The sequence below is a fragment of the Lontra canadensis genome, unplaced genomic scaffold, assembly GCF_010015895.1.
Source record: "Lontra canadensis isolate GAN:19392208 unplaced genomic scaffold, GSC_riverotter_1.0 scaffold7, whole genome shotgun sequence".
NCBI lineage: Eukaryota > Metazoa > Chordata > Mammalia > Carnivora > Mustelidae > Lontra > Lontra canadensis.
The window spans coordinates 13072008-13091650 of record NW_022631001.1 but is presented as its reverse complement, the minus strand read 5'-3'; the positions used below and the strand labels follow the sequence as shown (position 1 = coordinate 13091650).

The 19643-nt window shown below is 44.9% G+C and overlaps 1 protein-coding gene across 4 annotated transcripts; it reads left to right on the top strand.

Annotated features, from left to right (window-relative positions):
- The first annotated feature begins 2347 nt into the window (after nucleotides 1-2347).
- Nucleotides 2348-19419, top strand: PRSS23 (serine protease 23). Of its 4 annotated transcripts, XM_032852859.1 has the most exons (3): nucleotides 11932-11982; nucleotides 12476-12544; nucleotides 18268-19419. In XM_032852859.1, the coding sequence occupies exon 3, from the start codon at nucleotides 18281-18283 to the stop codon at nucleotides 19412-19414; it is 1134 nt and encodes a 377-aa protein (XP_032708750.1). In that variant the 5' UTR covers nucleotides 11932-11982; nucleotides 12476-12544; nucleotides 18268-18280; the 3' UTR covers nucleotides 19415-19419. The 4 variants fall into 4 exon arrangements, with proteins under 4 accessions (XP_032708751.1, XP_032708748.1, XP_032708750.1 ...); XM_032852860.1 differs by lacking the exons at nucleotides 11932-11982; nucleotides 12476-12544 and adding an exon at nucleotides 2348-2428; XM_032852857.1 differs by lacking the exons at nucleotides 11932-11982; nucleotides 12476-12544 and adding an exon at nucleotides 10558-10695.
- The last annotated feature ends 224 nt before the right edge of the window (nucleotides 19420-19643 follow it).

The window sequence follows — 19643 nt, the reverse complement described above, 5'->3', positions numbered from 1 at the left end:
GGGCAGGGGATGAAAGTGTCGATAATAAACTCACTATTGGAGCTGAGGTTGGGGGCTGCTACCAACATCGGAATTTGCCTTGAAGTCAGCAATCAACTCTTCAAAGAGTAGTCTAACAAATCAAAGACTTGTCATTTATTTGTTTTTAATTTTCCTGCAGAAAAGGTTTTAAGGATTTAATAGTTCAATTTTCTTGCACTGTTAGAAAAAGAGAAAGAGGGAGAGACCTTGCCATCTCTTGTCCTGAACGGAAAGGTAGCTAGAGTCACCTTACTTTACCAATATGCTATTTATACAACTGTGAGGTCACAGTAGTTTAGGATGGGCTGGGCCTTTCTGGGTCTTCCCGGATTAGAGCCGAGCGCCTTTTTCATTTTAACATTAAAACAAAAAATATTGCACATCTCGGAATGACTGGTGCCACGTGGCATGGTAAGAGCTAATTTTTATTGGCAGCATAATCCCCAAACCTCTCTGTTACCTAAGATCCCTCTGTTTGATGGAGTGGTCCCACTTATCCGGAGAGTCTGTCCTTGCTCTGACTTTACACAGTTGTCCAATTAGGGCCTCTGCCAGCCTTGAGTGAAGAGACAAAACATCTGTGTGCCCTAGGAAAAGCCCGAGGTCCCACGCTCAGGTCCACGAGGAGAATGTGAGGTTCGGGGACATGGTGACTTCAGAGCCGCTTATTAATAGTGTCGGTTCATGTCTTGATTTTTCAGGCACAGGGACAATACCGTGAACAACTACTTACGGATGCCACAGGATCTAGGGGCTGAGTGTTCTTCTCACTAATTTTAGTCTACCGGAAACCCGGATAAAAAGTCACTCCTCCTTGAAGGAAGTCCCTACCTGCAGCTGCTGGTGTCAGTACGGGAATCTCCTCCCAGCATGACCTTCATTGCTCTGTCAGGACGACAGGCTCTGGAGGCTCTGAACTTGCACTTCCTCCAAGAGCACGAGCCGAGGCAGAGGGCACCTGTGTGGCCACCAGCCACCCGCTCTGACATCCACTTGCCTTCCTGTGGGTAAGTTCCCCACCACCCCCAGGCTCGTTGAAAGGCTTTCTCTGGAATTGGCCTCCCTGGTTCGGGCAGAGAACGAGCCCTTCACAGCCTTCTGCAGGCTTTGAAGTGAAAAGAACAAGGGCAGCTATTCTTGTGGTTTCCCTAATCTGTGTACCAAGGGCAGCAGGAGCCAGGTGATCCTGTGTTTGAAATAAAACAGGTTACCGATCTGAAAGAACAGGAAGCAAACTGGGGCTCTCTAGACACAAACCCTTCTGCTTTACCTTGGGGCTGGCCATCCTGACTTTGCTCTCAAAACGTGGGAAATCGCTATCATTCCCAGGCATGGCTGTGGAGGGCTGGTCCGGGGGAGCTGGCTTGGTTTGTAATAACTCTCCTTTCCATTGAGGGGAAGGAAAACCAGAGGATGAAGACGGTGTCTAAGAAATGGCAAACAATTGGCCAAAAACTAAAAATAAGTCTCAAATTTAGCTTTTTGTTGTCAGTTTTCAAGGTCAGATTGGCTGATGATGTCACTCAGAACAGCCCAACTAGCTTCCCTCTTGTCTCCTCCATTCAAAAGGGCTCTCTGTCACCTGTACAATACCATCCATTTGGGGCCTTGCTATAATAAATGGGGTTTGGTTCTGGATGTGTAAGGGGTACAAAGTAACCAACATGGGCTATCTCCCTCAACTAGCTTTTATACTAGTCGCTATCCATAGAGCTATTGGAATAAATAATAATAATAATGCTAAGTAGCTAACCTGACCAGAGAACCAGGCACCAGAGAACATGTTACTGTTTTGACACGTTTCCTAATTTAATCCTCACTCTGATCCAGTGAAGAAAGGATTGCCACTATTCTATTTTGTAAATGAGGAAACATTGGCTTTCCCAGTGTGTTGGCTCTTCTCGGCCATTCTGTACCCTCCGCCGCCCTGCTCGGTGCCTGTGAGGCTGAGCCTTGCTCACACCACAGCCCAGCTCCCCTGTGAGCTGACTTTGGCAGGCTCCAGGGATCAGAGGGTAGGAGGAGAAGAGGTCAGGATGTTTCTGTCTCACTCCATCCCTCCCCCATGTCAGATCCTTGCAGCGGCTACAACCTCCCTGGACCATGCAGCTCTAGCAATAGGCCCCCCTCTAACATGTCCTCCCCTTGGGGCTACAGCATTTCCTCCCCGACCTCCCACCTGAACAGCAGTAATGGCATCTCCCTGTTACTAGACTTGGGTGCTCTCTGTCCTTGTCTCCTCCCTTAACCCTGTTCTCACCTCTACAAGTAGCTGCTTCATGAAGTCTCTTCATTTGAACCAATCAGGGGCAAACTGTGTTCCTGTTGAGACCAACTGATACATCCAGCAAAAGGAGTGCAGACCAGAGATTCAAACCCAAAACAGCCAGTGTTGGGGAGAGGAAAGGTAAACAGATAGTGAAAGAAATAAAATTGGCACGTCCATGGCTCAGTTGGTTGAGTGTCTCCCAGGGTCTTGGGATCCCTGCTCAGAGGGGAGCCTGCTTCTCTCTCTTGTCCCTGCTCTTGCTATCTCTGTCTCTCTCTCAAATAAATAAATAAAATCTTTAAAAAAAAATAAAATTAAAAGAGCCATAAGAAAGTTGTAGAAAGTGTTATGGAAAAATCAAAGACCAACAAAAGTACTTTGTAGAGGATGAGCCATTGTGTTAGATTTTTGATATATGAGTGGAATTGAGACAAGTGGATATAAAGAACAGAGTTTCAAATGGAAACAAAAGTGCAAACCACATTTTGAGAACAGAAGTAGTTTAGTACCAGAATAGGAGCAACTTTATGGATAGTGTTTCTCAAAATATATCCTAGGGAAGTCTACTGTTCCATGAATGTTCTATAATATTGAAAAAAAAAAGAGTTCACAGTCAAATAAGATTGGATAACTTTGATTTAAAGGAGCTTAACCAGGTTTCTCCACTCAGGACTTCTCAGAGCATTTGAAAGACCAATACACATGTTTGACTTTTTTTTTTTTTTCATGGACAACCTATTCTAACATCTTCTAGAGGTGTGGGAGAAAATAAAGTTTGGGAAATAAGATTCTACAATCCTGTGGGAGTCTCCGGCACACCAATTCAGAACACACTGTGGCAGCCAGAATTCAGAGCATATTCCAAAGTGTTCTGTAAAAAGTCAATGAGAATATTACAAATTGTGAGCAAATAACCTAGAACACCATCATGTAGCCATAAAATGAGTTGTGAAATGAAACAAGCAGCCAAGCGGACATTAGATTTGTTATCTTGACATTTCTCTGTAAGGTAGGAATGGTGGAAGGGCATTAAGCAGAAATTCAGACTTCTATCCCGGAAAACACTAGTGCCCTCGTGGTACAAATGGTATATACAATGTGTCCTGGTTTTAGTGTTAGGCAAGCCAAATTATCTCAGACCTGATATTTAAAGCAGATTAGAATTTCACTTCTTAATTCATTCAATCATTTGTTAATAAAAATCAGTTGAGCCTCTCCTGGGAGCCAGGCTCTCTGCTAGACTATCGAGGAAAACCACAGAGACAAGAAAGAAAAACAAGACAGAGTTCCTGCTGATAGGGAGCTCAGGACCCCTTGAGGTTGAACATGTACATATGTACAGTTGACCCTTGGGCAATGCCTGGGTTATGGGGTGCCATATCACAGTATTGTACTGTGTTCATTGAAAAAAATCTGCATATAAGTGGATCCACACAGTTCAAACCAGTGTTGTTTAAAGGTCAGTTGTAGTTACAATTTAAGATATGTCAATACGATTCTATAAAAGCATAGAGGATGAATTTACATATCTAGCAATGAAGGATCTGGAAAACTTCAGAAAAGAGTTGATATTTGAGTTTGAAGGACAAGTAACATTTGCCAGAGGAAAAAGAAGAAAACTCTTAAAAGACCTTGATTTTTAGTATCCAGACCCCATATTTAACCACATAAAAGCTTGCTCCTTATAAGACAGAAAAGAGAAAATCCAGGATTTATGGATAAATATAAACATAGAAACAAAATAATCCCCCCTCCAATGCCTTTTAACATTACAGAGATTTGGGAGAAAATTGTATTACATGAATGTAAAGATAATATCAAAAGATTATTAATGTCTATTTCAAAGCCAGTGGCTCTGCTGCTTCTCCTTCAATTAAAGGAAGAAAAAAAAAAAAAACAAAAAACCTTTATTTTCCCCTTTTGTTCTTGTTCATGAGATCCAGTAGTCAAGTTGGAGGACATCAGAGAAGCCCAGGGCTGGCCTCTGGAGACTTTTTGAATTGGACCAGAGAAAATGAGAAACACATAGTTACTTCAAAAATGTTTCTAATTTTTCAGTTTAGAATAGTACCCACGGTTTACAGGAAATTGCTAATGCCAAAGCATGTTTTTCTTCCTGATAATTTTAAATTGCTATATTCTTTTAAGTAGGATTAGAGTAAAGCTTTTCTTTGCTGTGCACCATTTTATTTTTAAAGGGCACCATGTGTGCCACTGTGACAATTTAACTCTACAACTACTTTATATATTAATATTTTGCATATTATACCTTCCCATATTTATATTCAGAGTGTGCTTATATTTCTAAACACTTAACATGAGTAATCTAAACTTAACAAAAAGAGGAATTTTAACAAAGTTTTAAGTGCGATACAAATACATTTGTTTTATTAAATGCTATAAAGATTTTTTAAAGTGGTTCTTTTTGCTGGCTTTTCAAAAAACTATGGCTAATTACAGGAGTTTATTGTGGTTTTATTTTTTAACCATGCAAGATTTTAAATCCACCATCACAAAGAAAAAATCTGGTTTTGCTCTCAAAAACACTGACAAACATACAGACCTGGTAATATCAGTGGTTCAGTAGATGTTTGTGGAATAAATAACTGATGGTACCACAGGGGACCTTGGAAGAGGAAACTAAAAAATATAACCCTGACTTCCATTTGAATCTATAATTTCTCCTAAATTCAGTTCCAAGAATCTCTTTGTTGCTACAGACCAGAGTTAAGACAGAAAGCCTTGAGAGTTGTTTAACAGGAGTCCCAAGACCATTTCTTCTTACAAAGCCTGCATTAAACATTTTAGCATTGGTGCTATACCAACGTAATTGATTGATTGACTCATTCATTCAACAAATTTTAAAACATTTATAACATTTATTGAACATTCACAATAGTAGTAGCAGTAGTAGTAGTAGTAATAGGTAAGTTCAGTTTAGAATTTATTTTGTGCTGAGCCCTATACCGTGTGCTTTGTACTGACTGAGTCTTTACAATAGTCCTAAATTAGCCCCAGAGCACAGATAAGAAAAATGAGGCACAGAAGCTCATATACTTGTCCATGATCACCCAGAGACTAAATGAATTCTAAATTGGATCCAAGAGAATCTGACTCCAAGAGTTCCATATTCTTTGCTATGCCAGGATCCCATGGTAGGTGTGTCCGACGATCACAGAATACGTACATCCTCCTTCCTGCGAGGATTACGGTGTCATAGACCCAAAGGCTGCTAGAGCAGGTGATCTAGGCTCTCTTTTTACAGCTGAGAAATAAGGCTGGTAAATGAGCTGATTTACCCAAGGTCACATAGACAGGTTTAGAATGCCCCCCCACTCGCACCCCCCACCCCACCGCCAATCTCCTGTATTGTCTCTCATTTCAACTCTCTTTACTCACTACATGGAGTTGAAAGCCCTACTTACCCCAGTAAACTTCTAGACCCATACTATACACCACAGAAGAAGCCACATTATCACGAAAGAAACCCCATGGAAATGATTTTTAAGTATGTAAATGTATCTCCTTAGAAATAATCCTCATTGATAACTTTCGAACTGACTTAAATTGTTGAGCTGATTACAGAGCTCAGCCTCAAGAAAAAATAGCCTTCAAAACAATATTTAGCTGTTCAGGTTTAGAGATGGCCTTGGCTTTCTCCTCTACCTGCATTCAGTCATCTTGTCTGCTGTTCTAAGGTCATTTAACAGGACAGTACTCAGTGATTGCACAATAGGAACAAAAGGAAGAATCCAAAGGATGTTTAGAGCTGGAGCGACATCAGCAGCTGATTCAACCTCCTTATTGTAAGCTCCAGAAAAGGCAGGTCGGGGAAGCAACACAGCACCACGAGAGAAGAGTCGGCCAGTTCACTGGAGACCAGATTCTAACTAGCGGACACCCTGTACTGCAAAGCCTCAGTTTTTCCTACCAATAAGGTGTGTCTGTGATTGGGGGTGGATGTAATGCCTGAATATGAACCAATGAAGCTCAGACATGCCGGAAAGGAATTTATCTGCTGCCACGAAGAATCCTGATTCTCTTGCAGAAGACCTTGACTTTCTTTGAGATCAATGTACTACCACAGAAGGCAGTATGGCCAGGGTTTATAATTGGGACATAAACAGAAGGGGAAAAAAAAAAAAAGATGATTTCTATCAAGAACAAAGCGTAATGCTGGCAATTAGAAATGTGGTTCAGTTTTCCAAACATTATTTTAAATATCCCAAGGTTTATCCCTAAAGGTTGATATGACTTTGATTTTTTAACTGCAAGAGTTGAAACTTTCTAAAAAGATTTTTTTAAAACATGATGAGTGGAAAAGTTGATGAAAGAGTGGGACAGATCAGGCAGAAGTCCCATCCGTGTTACTCAGTAGTGTAACAGTGGGTGTCTTAGCGATCGCTCTGGACCTCAGTCTCCTCACCTGCAAAATGGGGATAATCCTGATCTCTATTTTTTTTCTGTTTGTCTTGAAGATTACATGCAGTAAAGTTTTTTTCATGCTACTTGGCACATAGTATGTATTCAATAAACAATAGTCATAATTATTACAATCCAGTGCTGGTTCTGCCCCCTCATTCATCCACTGATTCGCTCATTTACACAGTGAAGGCACTCAATGAGATGAAGTTTATTAACTTCTCTCAGCCTTTGAGCTCCACCTCAAACTCCATCACTTCTTGGAAGCCAGAGTGGGAATTAATGATTCCCTCTTCCTTGTTCTCTAGCTGGAGCCTGATCCAGTCTGTATCTCTCTTGTTCCTGTATTTGATTTTTGTTGTTGTTGTTGTTGTTGTTTGCTCGTTAATATCCACAGCATACCTTCCTTGAGGTGAGGGAGATCTGCTCCTCTTGCTCTCTCTCACAGTCAACTTATATAGAGTGAACACTCAGAAAACCCGGGGACTTGCCCTGAATGCATTTTTTTAAAAGATTTTTTATTTATTTGACAGAGAGAGAGATCACAAGTAGGCAGAGAGGCAGGCAGAGAGGGAGTGGGAAGCAGGCTCCCTGCGGAGCAGAGAGCCCGGAGCAGGGCTCGGAGCGGGGCTCTATCCCAGGACCCTGAGATCATGACCCGAGCCGCAGGCAGAGGCTTAACCCACTGAGCCACCCAGACGCCCCCCTGAATGCATTTTTGACAACTGGACTGCTATGCACATGAAAAGTATTTGACAATTACAAACAATGGATTTGAACTGAGTTCTTAAGAAGCAGGGAGGGTTTTGGTTTTTCTGGTTTTGCTTTTGTTTTGGGAACTGGAGAGTGTGTCAAATACATAAAGACAAATATCTAGGCTCAGCAGGAGGGCATCTGCTATTTCTCTTGGAGATCAAGACACACTACAGATCTGTTGCTTGTGTTCCTGTGGCAATTACCATGATAACCTAAGAACCATGTAGTATCCCTTTCATTTCACTCTTGACAGCCTCAGGAAACAACAGGAGTGGGTGGTGCTTGTTTAAGCCCTGAGTTCTCAAGGATCAACTGTAGTTAGAGCTTCCTTGGATAGGGAGCATCAGACCTGAGATGAGCTATGGGAGTGGTGATAGGGAAGGGATGTGCTCCTGGATCCTTCCGTGCCTCAGTTTCTCTTTCTGAGTGAGGAGAATAATGATCTTATTTTCCACCATCCTAGCTCCCCAAATTGGGTTACAGTGTAATTTTTTAAACTATCAGGACAAAGGAGTCATGAATGTCAGTGTGGGTTGAGGTCCTGCTGAAAGAGCCCGCTCCAAAGCAGAGCTAAGGCTTGTTCTTCTCATATAACAGATGTAACTGTGGCTAATATTTATTCCGGACTTACTCTGTGTCAGGTGGTGTGCTAAGCATTGTATGTATATTAATTCATTCAGTTCCTGAAACAACCCAATGAGGTAGTCTCCATTTCACAGAGGAGGAAACAGAGGCACAGAAGGGTTAAGCCAAAAGCTACAGAGCTAATAAATGACAGAGGTCAGAATAGTACTCACATAGTTAAATGCCTCTGGTGCACTCTTAATTATGTTGCTGTACTGGCTTCCTCTGGCCATCTCTTTAATTTGGTGCCTACCACCATGGTGAGCATGTAGCAGATGCTCAATAAATATATGAATTGGGGTAAAACTAATGATACTCAAGCATGGTTGAGAAGTGTCTCCCTTCATCCTCTCCTTCCAGTTCCAACTCCAGCTCCTCTATTAAGGAAGGTACTTGGCTTTTAATGAAGTTTTTCCAGTTGGGAGTTGTGGACCCTTGGAGATCCATAATTAACTTTTCTTTGTAGTTTTCATATAGATTGAATACAAACACATTCTGGATCGTTGGGATAACCATCTAATACCAAGAACTGCCTTATGATTTCAGTGTCTATGTGGGCTGCACCTTAGTGCCAAGAGCTATAACTTTACCCCTCATGCTATTAAGAAAGGAATAGTGTAGGGGTGCCTGCGTGGCGCAGTTAAGCCTTTGGCTCAGGTCATGATCCCAGGGTCCTGTCCAGCTCTCTGCTCATCAGGGATTCTGATTATCCCTCTCCCTCTGCCCTTTTTCCCCACTTGCCTTCTCACTTGCTCTATTCTCTCTCTCTCTCAAATGAATAAAAAATCTTTTTAAAAAAACCCACAAAGTTAACACATATAATATTATACATATATATTATATATATTAGAGTCAAGTGAAAGCCAAATATTATAATGACAAAGGGTGTGAGTAAAGGTGTGGTTGCTGGAACAGAGGAAAGAAGTGAGAAAATTGTGTCAATACTGAGAGCAGGAGAGCCACCCAGAGCTCAAATGTACCCCTATCTGGGTAGTCAGTACCACATGATGCTAATAGTAGCTGAGTAAACATTACTAATTTAACATTACTAATTACTAATTTACATTACTAATGTATTGGGAAGGGATTTTTATATTTAATTTTTAAATTTGTTTTGGCTTTATTCCAGAATTGTTCATAAGCTGTAACAGAAATGTGTATCTGATTTAATGCTTTTATATAGTAAGGTAACATTATAAAAGAAACTAATTTAAGCCAATACTGGGGAGGTTTGAGAAAATTTTGCCCTTAAAATAGTGGAGGGTATCGGTTTCTCGCCTACTGAGAAACACTACACAACAGCACATGTTGGGGCTTTCCTATTTAAAATCAATTGCAGACACAAACACATTAGGTGCATCATTAACACCCTGGTGTGAAAGAGTATGTTAGACCCTCCCTTTCTGAGAGTGGGCTTTGATGAGAGAACGGACCCCTAAGGGGCCTGACGGAGAAAATGTGGCCTCTGTACACTGGGCAGGTCATTAACCCTCTAAACTTCAGTTACCTATCTGTGAAACAGTGGTTTCTGCCGCTTCTTCAGCGCAACGGTTGATGTATAAAGCTGGTTCCCAGAAGGGGCTCCTCGTCATCTCTATTACATACTGACGGACTGGGAGAGAAGAGGAAAGCTCTAGCACTAGATTCTTAAATGGCGCAGTCCGGCACTGCGGACTCCTAGGAGAGAACTCCAGGAAGCAGGCCGGCTGGGCGAGGAGGTGGCTCCACCAGCTGGTGCCCCTATAGAAAGCTGATCAGGGCGGTGGGTTCCGCAGCCCGCCCGGCACTCAGAGGCGGCCAAGGCCTGCCGCGCTCCGGGCCCCACGCACCCCGCGCGTGCGGAAAGGGATGCAAAGCATTGGTGGTCCTGCCCCCCGAACGCAGCTTTGCGTTCCTCGGAGGCACTTGAGAAACTGGGTGAAGCGGGAAGGACTTCGGTCATCCGCTAAAAACTCAAGTGCACAGAGTTCTCCCAACTCTTTAGTTTGCCGAGTTTCCCCATGCCCCAGGTGTAGCCCGCGTCCCCAGTTCTAGGCGGGGTTGGGGGCGACCCTGGGGAGCACTCCGTCTTCGCGAGCAGGCAGCTGCGTGCAGGCGGCGAAGGCCCGAGACTCGCTCGAGAGGCTGCGGCCGAGCCCCGCGGGTGCGCGGGGCCGGAAGGGTGAAGGCGCCGGGCTCCCCGGCCGGGCGGGCCCTCCGCGAGAGCGGCGCGGATGGGCGCCGAGAGGCCGAGACCGGCGAGAGCCGACGCGCCGCGGGGGCCCACCTGCGCGGACCGCACGGGGGCGGAACCCCGGGGCCGACGGCCCTCAGTTCCCGCCTGAGGCGAGGGGCGGGGGCTGGTGCGGACGCGCGGGCTGGGGGCGGGGGGTGGGGTGGGGGCGGCGTGCGCGCGGCTTCCCCGAGGCCGGAGGCGGGGTGGGCGGGCCTCGGGAGGCGCGGGGGGCGGACCCGCCCGCTGCCGGCGCTGCTCGCTCTCCCGCCCGCCAGCTCGCACTCGGTCGCGCGGCGGGGCAGGCATGGGAGTCGCACGCGTCCTCCCGGCGCCCACACCTGTAGGAGCCGCGCAGTGAGCCGCAGCCCCTGCGGACTGCTTGGCGCGGGTGAGTGCGGGCGCGGGCTCGGGACGCAGCGGAACTCGCGGGGAGCGCGGCGCCGACAGCAGCGGGACAAAGGGCCGGTGCGCGCGGCGTGGGGTGACTGCTGGCTGCGGGGGGCACCGAGGACTTCGCCCGGCCGCCCTTGGGGCTGGAGGGCTGGGGCCCGCGGCCTGAAGGAGCTCCGCGGAGACTCAGGGGCAGCAGGGCGCCTGCATTCACCGTGTCACCCGGCAGCGGATGGGAAAGACGGGTGCTGCCTTGGATGCTGGGTGGGAGCAGGGGAAGAGCCGGCTCTGGGTGAGCTCTCCTCCAGCTGAGCGATGACAACACCCCCGTCTCCTCCGCGCCCGCACACCCCCACCCACCACCAGCACTTACTTTCCTGGGGTTTTGCATACATGTATTCCAACATGATCTGAACATTAATTTTTAACTGGGCGCGTGATTGTGAACACATCTTAGCCAGCAAGGAAAGTGCAGCAAGCCCAGGTTAGGATCTAGGATCTTTTCTCTGGAACTTTAATTGGATGGCCGTGTGCTTCCTTATAAACTGTGAACTATCACCACCGTTGGAAGCAAATATTTCTTCTTCGGCCTGTGGAACGAGTTAACTTTTAAATAAAAGTTTGAAAAGTTTAAAAAATGTTTTCGAAGAGGAGGGAGAATTATTATTTTGGTGAGGAAAAACCACCATTCCCCTCCGGGATACAAATTAGGGTTGCTTTCCAACATCTTATGAAAAAGCAGCTGATAAAATTCCGGGTGTTTTATTAACCTTCGGGCAACACCCAAGAGACTTCAGAAAGAGAAACAGCCCCTGGCTGGTGGAAAGCTCCAGGTTGTTCGTGATCAGTGTGGGGATGGACTGGCTTCCCTCAGCGCCCGAAACTGGACTTAAGGAATCCCTCCCTGTGTGCTCCTCGGAGCACACAGGCCAATGCCAGTCATATTCACGTGGCCATAGGGGAAGGAGTGGACTTTATAGTTTGAGGTTAGCTGTGGCCAAAGCCTAATGCCAGTTAAAGTGAGGATATTTATTGCCCTTGTTTCAGGATCCTCCTTGTGCGTAAAAGCACTGAAAATAGACCTAAGGACTGTGTCTCTCAAAAAGCCTGATGGGGGAAGGAATTTAAGAGAAATGCTACAAAAGCCACTATGTTTACTTGTGAAAGTTTCAGCATATGTAGACCTTCTGCATTTGAATAAATTGTTTTACTTGTGTTCTTCCCACGTAAATAGTCACTGTCATGCTTTCCTGTACCTGAGCTGGAAAGGAAGCTTTCTTGCCAGGTAACTAATATGGATCTCATTTTTGTAACACCAACACTTTATTCAAGTAGATGGTGAATTTGGGTGCACTTTCCTGTTTGTAGTATTAATACTGCAGTGCCCATTGGTGGATCTGAGAGCATTACTGGCCCCAGTCTTCAGTGTATAATAGGTACAGGTTCTCCCACATAGTTTTCTTCTCAGAGATAGATCCCTTAGGATTCAGTCCACCGTGCATTATTCATGCATAACTCCCACTGGCTCTGGGGAATTCCTTTCTCCAGGTCTCACCACTGACAGTTTGGTACACTCTGGTCTTGTTCTGCCACCCGGTTTGTCCCAAGCTCACTAGGGTAGTTCATTTTGCCTAAAAGTTGATACAGAAGAAGTTAAACTTGGTTTGACCACAAGATTGTGTTTAGGGTGCCCAGGCTTATAAATGCCCTGTATTTCTTTACTGTCCGGGCTGTAATTCTTAAACCATTATGTGATTAGGTCTGTTTTCCTTTAACAGGTTCTGTGACTCGGGAAAATGAGACCAAGCCTGGCTGCAGAGGGTTCACAGAGCTTTTTTCATTTTTAGGTATTTGCTTTAGGAATTAGCATGGTTTCACTGTTCAGTATTCCTGCCGCAGATTCCATGGAAAACCTTTTGGTAGCCTTCCAGATGGTGTCCAAAACTTTTATCTCCACAGACTTGCCCACTGTTTGTTTCAACATTACTGTTTATAGTGGTCACAGGAATTCATCTGTTGTACGATAGAGAATGTATGTCCTGAGGATTAGATTTTTTTTTTTTTTTTCCTCTTCTCCCAGCACTTGTTTGCTAGAGAAGTTAGTCATTCTCCCGAACACTTGCCCTCTTGAGGAGAGTTGGGTTGTTGCAGTGTTGAAGACGAAGGTGCAGTTCTGGGGCAGAGAAGTGTCAGTGCCCAAACCTCTAAACAGATGGCTATGGTGTGTACGTCAATGTGCACAGTCCCTTCACCATTAGATTATTAGTGGATTTGTGAAGTAGCAGCATCCTCCTAATGTATAAATATTTTTAGATGGTGGACAGCAGGACAGTGGCTCATGCTGAGTGCTGGAGCACAGAATGTGTAACTCTTGTCAGTCAGAGATACAGAGTTGGAAAAGGAATCGTTTCTGTATTACTAAGCATGGCTTAAAAAAAAAATACTTGCTTACCTTAATTTTCCGTTCCGCTTTGTCATTCAGGTGAAGTGATACATGAGAATACTTGGTTGAGAACTTTACAAGATAATTATGTATGTGAGGAATCTTTATCCAGTAAAGGCTTATTCCTGGAAAGGAAATGTTATAGACTTGAATTTTTTTCATCTTGAGTTAGATAAAATGAAAATAAAATTTGGAAGGTAAGATTTGGAAATCTTTGGGTTTTTTTGTTTGTTTTGTTTTTTAAGGGGTGCGTATTTCAGACAGCTCTATAAAGATAAGGTGACTGATTTGTGAAGGCAAGAAAGAATTTCAGGGTAATGGAATCCATTAGTTTCCTTTCCAACAGTGAGATTATGAATGTTGTTATTATATCTGTTTCTATCCTATAGTGTTTGTTTAAGTAGACTTAAATGGGCATAGTGCAGGCTCGCTTAGAGTTTATAAAAATGGAAACAATACTTGTCTTCTGGGAAATTATTCGGGAAATTATCATCAGGTGAGTTGAGAAATTAATGCAAAGCCACCAACCTAATTTTAAAGTATCATGGTTATCATTGGCGTCTTATTAATGGGGAAGGAGTCAGGGTAGGGTGTGATTGCCTTGGGAAAGGGCCTTGATGGGTGAGATTATCCCCTCACACTTTTCTGAGAGCCTGCACACCCAGCCATCCTTCCACACCATTCTTGAAAGCCGCCCTCTTGGAGAACTGAGGAAGGAAATCTTGTCTCCCAGATAGGCAAGAGATTAGCAAAATAAATTTTCCTCTTCCCCTCCGCCTCTGGCCTCCTGAATTCTGTCCGTGTAGCTCCCAAACAGTAAATGATGGTGCAGATCCTGTTTGTGTACAGCAGAGTGCTTGCCCTGGGCTTTTGTGACCCTGGAAAATTCTAAAATTACAAAATCCTGGGTCTGAAAAGACCGGCACTAAAAAGACTAAAGGGATCATCCATTCAGGTTGTTACTCAGAATAATTTCTAAGCTACCCTAAACACACATCTGGTAAAGGGGTGAGCAGTTTATGCAATACATAACCTTAATACAGATGTCAGCTTAATCCCATTTGGGAGCCTGAGAACATACAACTTTATCTCCCAATTTATAGTCAGTTAAAAAAACATTATGTTGCATACCTCAAACTAATATAATTATACTTCAGTAAAATTTTAAAAATAATAATAACAGCAAACTTAACCACTTTGGAAGAATTTGACCTGCATTAGTCTGCTTTAATTTCTAAATATGAATTAAAGTCTTTTTAATGCAGTTTTATAGCTTTCAAAGTTACAAAGAGAATTTAATCAAGATATATACCGTCAGAACAAGGTCTTACTACAAGTTAATGAGTTCAGTTTAAGCAATAATATAGGGAACCTGCAGGCAGTGTTTCTGAATAATGGAAGTTTCTGTTTTTAAGGGATCCAAAAAGTTTATTCCTAAAGGATGATATCTTGACACTACCTTGTTGGTTTAGCAGACCTTTACTTATAGTTGGGCTGATTTCTCCTTCTCTGGCTAAATGATCAGAATTAGTTGTAAGGACTCTTCAGTTAGTAATATCATTGAATGACTGTTAGGTATTAGTTAGATAATATTCTATCTAGAATATTGATATTGATATTCCTTAGAGAATATTAATATCCTAATAAAACTCTCTTTAGCATCCTCTACCAGCATCGTATGATTTATAAATGATCCCAAAAGTTCTTGGCACGTCACTTGTCCTCTCTCTGAGGAACAAATTCAGTCCTGTATTTTAGGAAGCCGAGTGAAGCCGTGGCCAGTGAGAGACCCTAACTGACTGCCCAGCCCTTATGCCCACGAAAAAACTTGTCTCCATTTCTCCAGACCCCTAACTCTCCTAAATGTTTTCGGGAGCTGGTTCCAAAACATTTTTTGAAAAGACCGACCTTAACAAAAAATGAAAAAAAAAAAAAAAAGAAAGAAAGAAAGAAAAAAAAAAAAAATCCGTGACCTCACTGTGAGATAAGACACGTTTCAAGGACTGAAAATATTTTTAAAATGGGTTTGCTGTAGAGGCAAAGCACTTGGGAAAGTGAAATTAGAGTTAATTTTGCCTAAGAGGAGGTTAATTCATTAAGACCCAGTTCCTAGTTAATATTGCAGACTCTTTCCTGCCATTCTCTTCCCTGACACTCCTGCCAATGGACTATTTCAATGTTTGGTTAAAGAGATGCCACTGGAGGAATTCTGCTACAGTAGATAATTTAGGCAGTGCACTCCAGCGTCCAGTTCACGTGTAAATTTCCAGTTTGAGACTTGAGGATGCATGCTCTAGATGGTGGCCCATGGGAGCATGCTCTACCCGCCCTGTCCCTGTTCTTCATGCACACCAAAAAGATTACCTACAGTTTACAAAAACTCATAGCATAATACCATCTCCTCTCTCTCTCTCTTTCTCTCTCTCTCTCTCTCTCGCTTAAGAATCACATCTTGAGAATAGGAATACTTGGCAGCTTGGACCTCTGGATCCTGTGTTTTCTTTCTTAGATAAGCTGAAGTCAAAGGTGGCCTAACACATCTGCTGGTCCATGTTAGCAGGCATCAGCATTCTCCACGGTAATCTAAGGGAGGAGGCAAAGGTGTGTAGGGGTCCAAGACACAGCCCTGTGGGAGATGCAGGATTCCTCCTAGTACATATCACACTTGGCAGGGATTCTAGTGTGGAGGGCATTTAGTTACCCAGACAGCAACTTATAGAGAAAAAGGCTGTCCAGGACCTACATATGTTTAAGGACTGGGTCCTGAGCCAGGAGATGGGAATAATCAGACACAGAGCCGTTTCCTGAAGTTTCCTAAAGGGTTGTCCTCACCACAACTAGCCCACCGGGGAAGTCCCCATTAGGGAGGAAGGCTTTCCTAGCATTAGCATCCCCTCCCTCATCCACTTAGAGCCTTTAGTCATGATGGTATCTACCCTCCCCACCAGCAAGCACATGTAAACACGTATGTGCACATACACACGTTCCCCGGGGTTTCAAGGATTTGGAGAAACCACTAGATGTATTACCTTCCTGCAGAAGAGCCAAGAGACTCTTCCTGTTTGGCAAAAGGGAAAGAAACAATTTCAAAGAATCAGGAAGAGCCACGGAATTACCTTTTCTGGGAGCTCATTCCTTTTTTATCCTATCCCTGTTTTCTCTAACAGAAGTGGAATCAGAGAGAAGGAGCCAAGCAAAAAGATCTCAGAAAGGGGGCGGATAAGCACACCTCTTAGTAATATCGTGTGTAGATATTGGGAATGTGGGTTGGCATGCTCAGTTGGACTAGATCAGATCGATGGGATTTACCAGTTTTATGTAAAAGAAAGCAAAAGGTACCCAAAAGCTGCCAGCAGGTCTGTGCTCTCAAGAGGAAGAGAATGGGAACAAGGAGATGGCTTCTTCCTGACTCCTGCCAGGTGCCAGAGCCTAGGAGACCTAACCCTTCCATGTCCTCCTTTCAGGAAACCTTCACCATGAACTAATTACCTTACCTGCTACGTCAGCTTTTCCTGAACAGAAGATCCACAGCGAGTCAGAGCCAGCTGGTCCTTGAATGTTTATGGGAGTACTTCCCAATCTCATTTTTCATTGTTGTTTTTCTGGTGGGATGATTGATCCAGCTCTTTGAACATACATTTCAGGAGAAAATCTAAACTTCTTCAGTTAGTATACACAGTCTTGCATAATATGGTTCTTGCCCCCCGCCTCTCCCACCTTTGCTGAGCTAAGTACAGTTTCTGAAATGACTTGCACGGTTGCACGTCTCCGTGTCTTTGCGTACTACCGTCCCCTCTCTCGAAGTGTCCCCTTCACCCTGTCTTAGATTATCTAACTTCTCCTCACCTTCACCACCCACCTCAAGCATCACCTTCCCTGGAATGGCTCCCCTGTTCTTGATCCTCCCCACACCTGGATTCCATGCCCTTTTCCCTGAGCCGCCCCATCATCCACATACATTTCTGTCATTAGCACTCAGCATGCATCGTTCCAGAAATGTGGTTTTTGTAGCTACACGAATCACTCACTCACTCTTCGATGAATACAAGTACTCATTCAGTAAATCCACTCAATAAATCTTTGTTGAGCAAGCATTAGCATAGGGCCAAATTCAAGGCATTCAGTGGAGCCAGGAACATAGATACAAAGACCTGAAAAGTAACCAGCAGTAAAGCTCACAATGTGATACCTGATGCTACGTTAGAGCTTCAGATCTTTGACAGAGATTCTGTTAGCAGGCCACAGAATCCAAAGGAAGAAGGAATATCTTGTTTGCTAGAGGCCTGATGACTCTGGAACTAAATTCATAATAGTTAAGGTTGTTTTAAATTTAAAAAAAAAAAAAAGGGTTCCTGGGTGGCTCAGTCATTAAGTGTCCGCTTTCCCCTCAGGTCATGATCCCTGGGTCCTGGGATCGAGCCCCTCATCTGTGTCCCTGCTCAGTGGGAAGCCTGCTACTCCTTTTCCCACTCCTCTTGCTGTGTTCCCTCTCTTGCTGGGTTTCTCTCTGTCAAATAAATAAATAAAATCTTTAAAGATTTTTCAAAAAAAGAAAAAAGTCTCATGCTCTCTTTGGAGTCACTCCCCATTTCGAAGCGATAGGAATCCCAGTGAGTGGCTGTGGAGCTATCCCTCCTCGGTCCCTCAGTTAGCTGTGTAGTTGAAATTTACAGGAGCAAGTTGCACTGAAGGTTTTCCAAGCGCAGGCTGTACTGAGAACGGCAGAAATAAGGAAAGAGGGGCAGGTGGACCAGGGAGATGGGAGAGAATAAAAGTTTAGAACCGAGCACAAAGAAGGCCAGACATCACACAGAACCCGGGGCTGCCAGAGCAGCTCTTCTGGGGACGAATGACTGTTTGCTCGCCACCTCACGCTGGGCCATCATGAGGGGCATCTGAAATGTAGAAGGGAATGAACACCCCGTTTCATTTTGAGCACGGGAAAGTTCCCGGGTTCAGCCTTGGATTGTAAGTGAGACCATTATCTTGGGATTCCTCTCCACACCCTGATTCCTGAGGAGGGTTCACAGACTTGGAAACAATGACAGGCATGCTGCCGGGCTGTTTCCTCAGCCAGCCGCTGCTCAGCCCCTTGCCCTCCTGACCTGCTTATCTTTGTTCCTACAGAGTGGTGCTCAGCATGGCGGGGATCCCAGGGCTCCTCTTCCTTTTCCTCCTCCTGCTCTGTGCTGTTGGGCAGGTGAGCCCCTATGGCACCCACTGGAAACCCACTTGGCCTGCTTACCGCCTCCCCGTGGTCTTGCCCCAGTCCACCCTCAACCTGGGCAAGCCAGACTTTGAGGCCGAAGCCAGATTGGATGTGTCCTCCTCATGTGGACCCCAGTGTCATAAGGGGACTCCGCTGCCCACTTACGAAGAGGCCAAGCAGTACCTGTCTTACGAGACGCTCTATGCCAACGGCAGCCGCACGGAGACGCAGGTGGGCATTTACGTCCTCAGCGGTGGCAGGGGCCAAGAGTCTTCAGGAAGGTCTCGGAGGAAGCGGCAGATTTATGGCTATGACAGCAGATTCAGTATCTTCGGGAAGGACTTCTTGCTCAACTACCCCTTCTCCACATCAGTGAAGTTATCTACGGGCTGCACGGGCACCCTGGTGGCGGAGAAGCACGTCCTCACGGCTGCCCATTGCATCCACGATGGGAAAACCTATGTGAAGGGGACCCAGAAACTTCGAGTGGGCTTCCTGAAACCCAAGTTTAAAGACGGCGGTCGCGGGGCCAACAGCTCAAGCTCCGCAGGGCCAGAGAAGATGAAGTTTCAGTGGATCCGGGTGAAGCGTACCCACGTGCCCAAGGGTTGGATCAAAGGCAATGCCAACGACATTGGCATGGATTATGACTATGCCCTCCTAGAACTCAAAAAACCCCACAAGAGAAAGTTCATGAAGATTGGGGTGAGCCCTCCGGCCAAGCAGCTGCCCGGGGGCAGGATCCACTTCTCTGGGTATGACAACGATCGTCCCGGCAACTTGGTGTACCGCTTCTGTGATGTCAAAGACGAGACCTATGACCTGCTCTACCAGCAGTGCGACGCCCAGCCCGGGGCCAGTGGCTCCGGGGTCTATGTGAGGATGTGGAAGAGGCAGCAGCAGAAGTGGGAGCGGAAAATTATTGGCATCTTTTCAGGGCACCAGTGGGTAGACATGAATGGTTCTCCGCAGGACTTCAACGTGGCCGTTAGAATCACCCCTCTCAAATATGCTCAGATCTGCTACTGGATTAAAGGAAACTACCTGGATTGCAGGGAGGGGTGATGCAGGATTCCTTCCTGGCCACCCTTGATAGTCTTCGTGTACTTATTTTAGGAAAGGCCAAATGTTGTCATTGGGGTGTGTGTGTGTGTGTGTGTGCGCGCGCGCGTGTGCGCCTGCGTGTGTGATGTGTCATGATACCTTTTACCTAACTTTTTAAAGTTGCAAGATGCCTGGCTTTATGATTTGAAAACTGGTTTGTGTATCCTGTATCATTTAAGGAATTTAAAGG

What these genes read in the sequence shown, in the direction of transcription:
- PRSS23 (XM_032852860.1), top strand. Translation starts at nt 18,281, where the DNA reads ATGGCGGGGATCCCAGGGCTCCTCTTCCTTTTCCTCCTCCTGCTCTGT.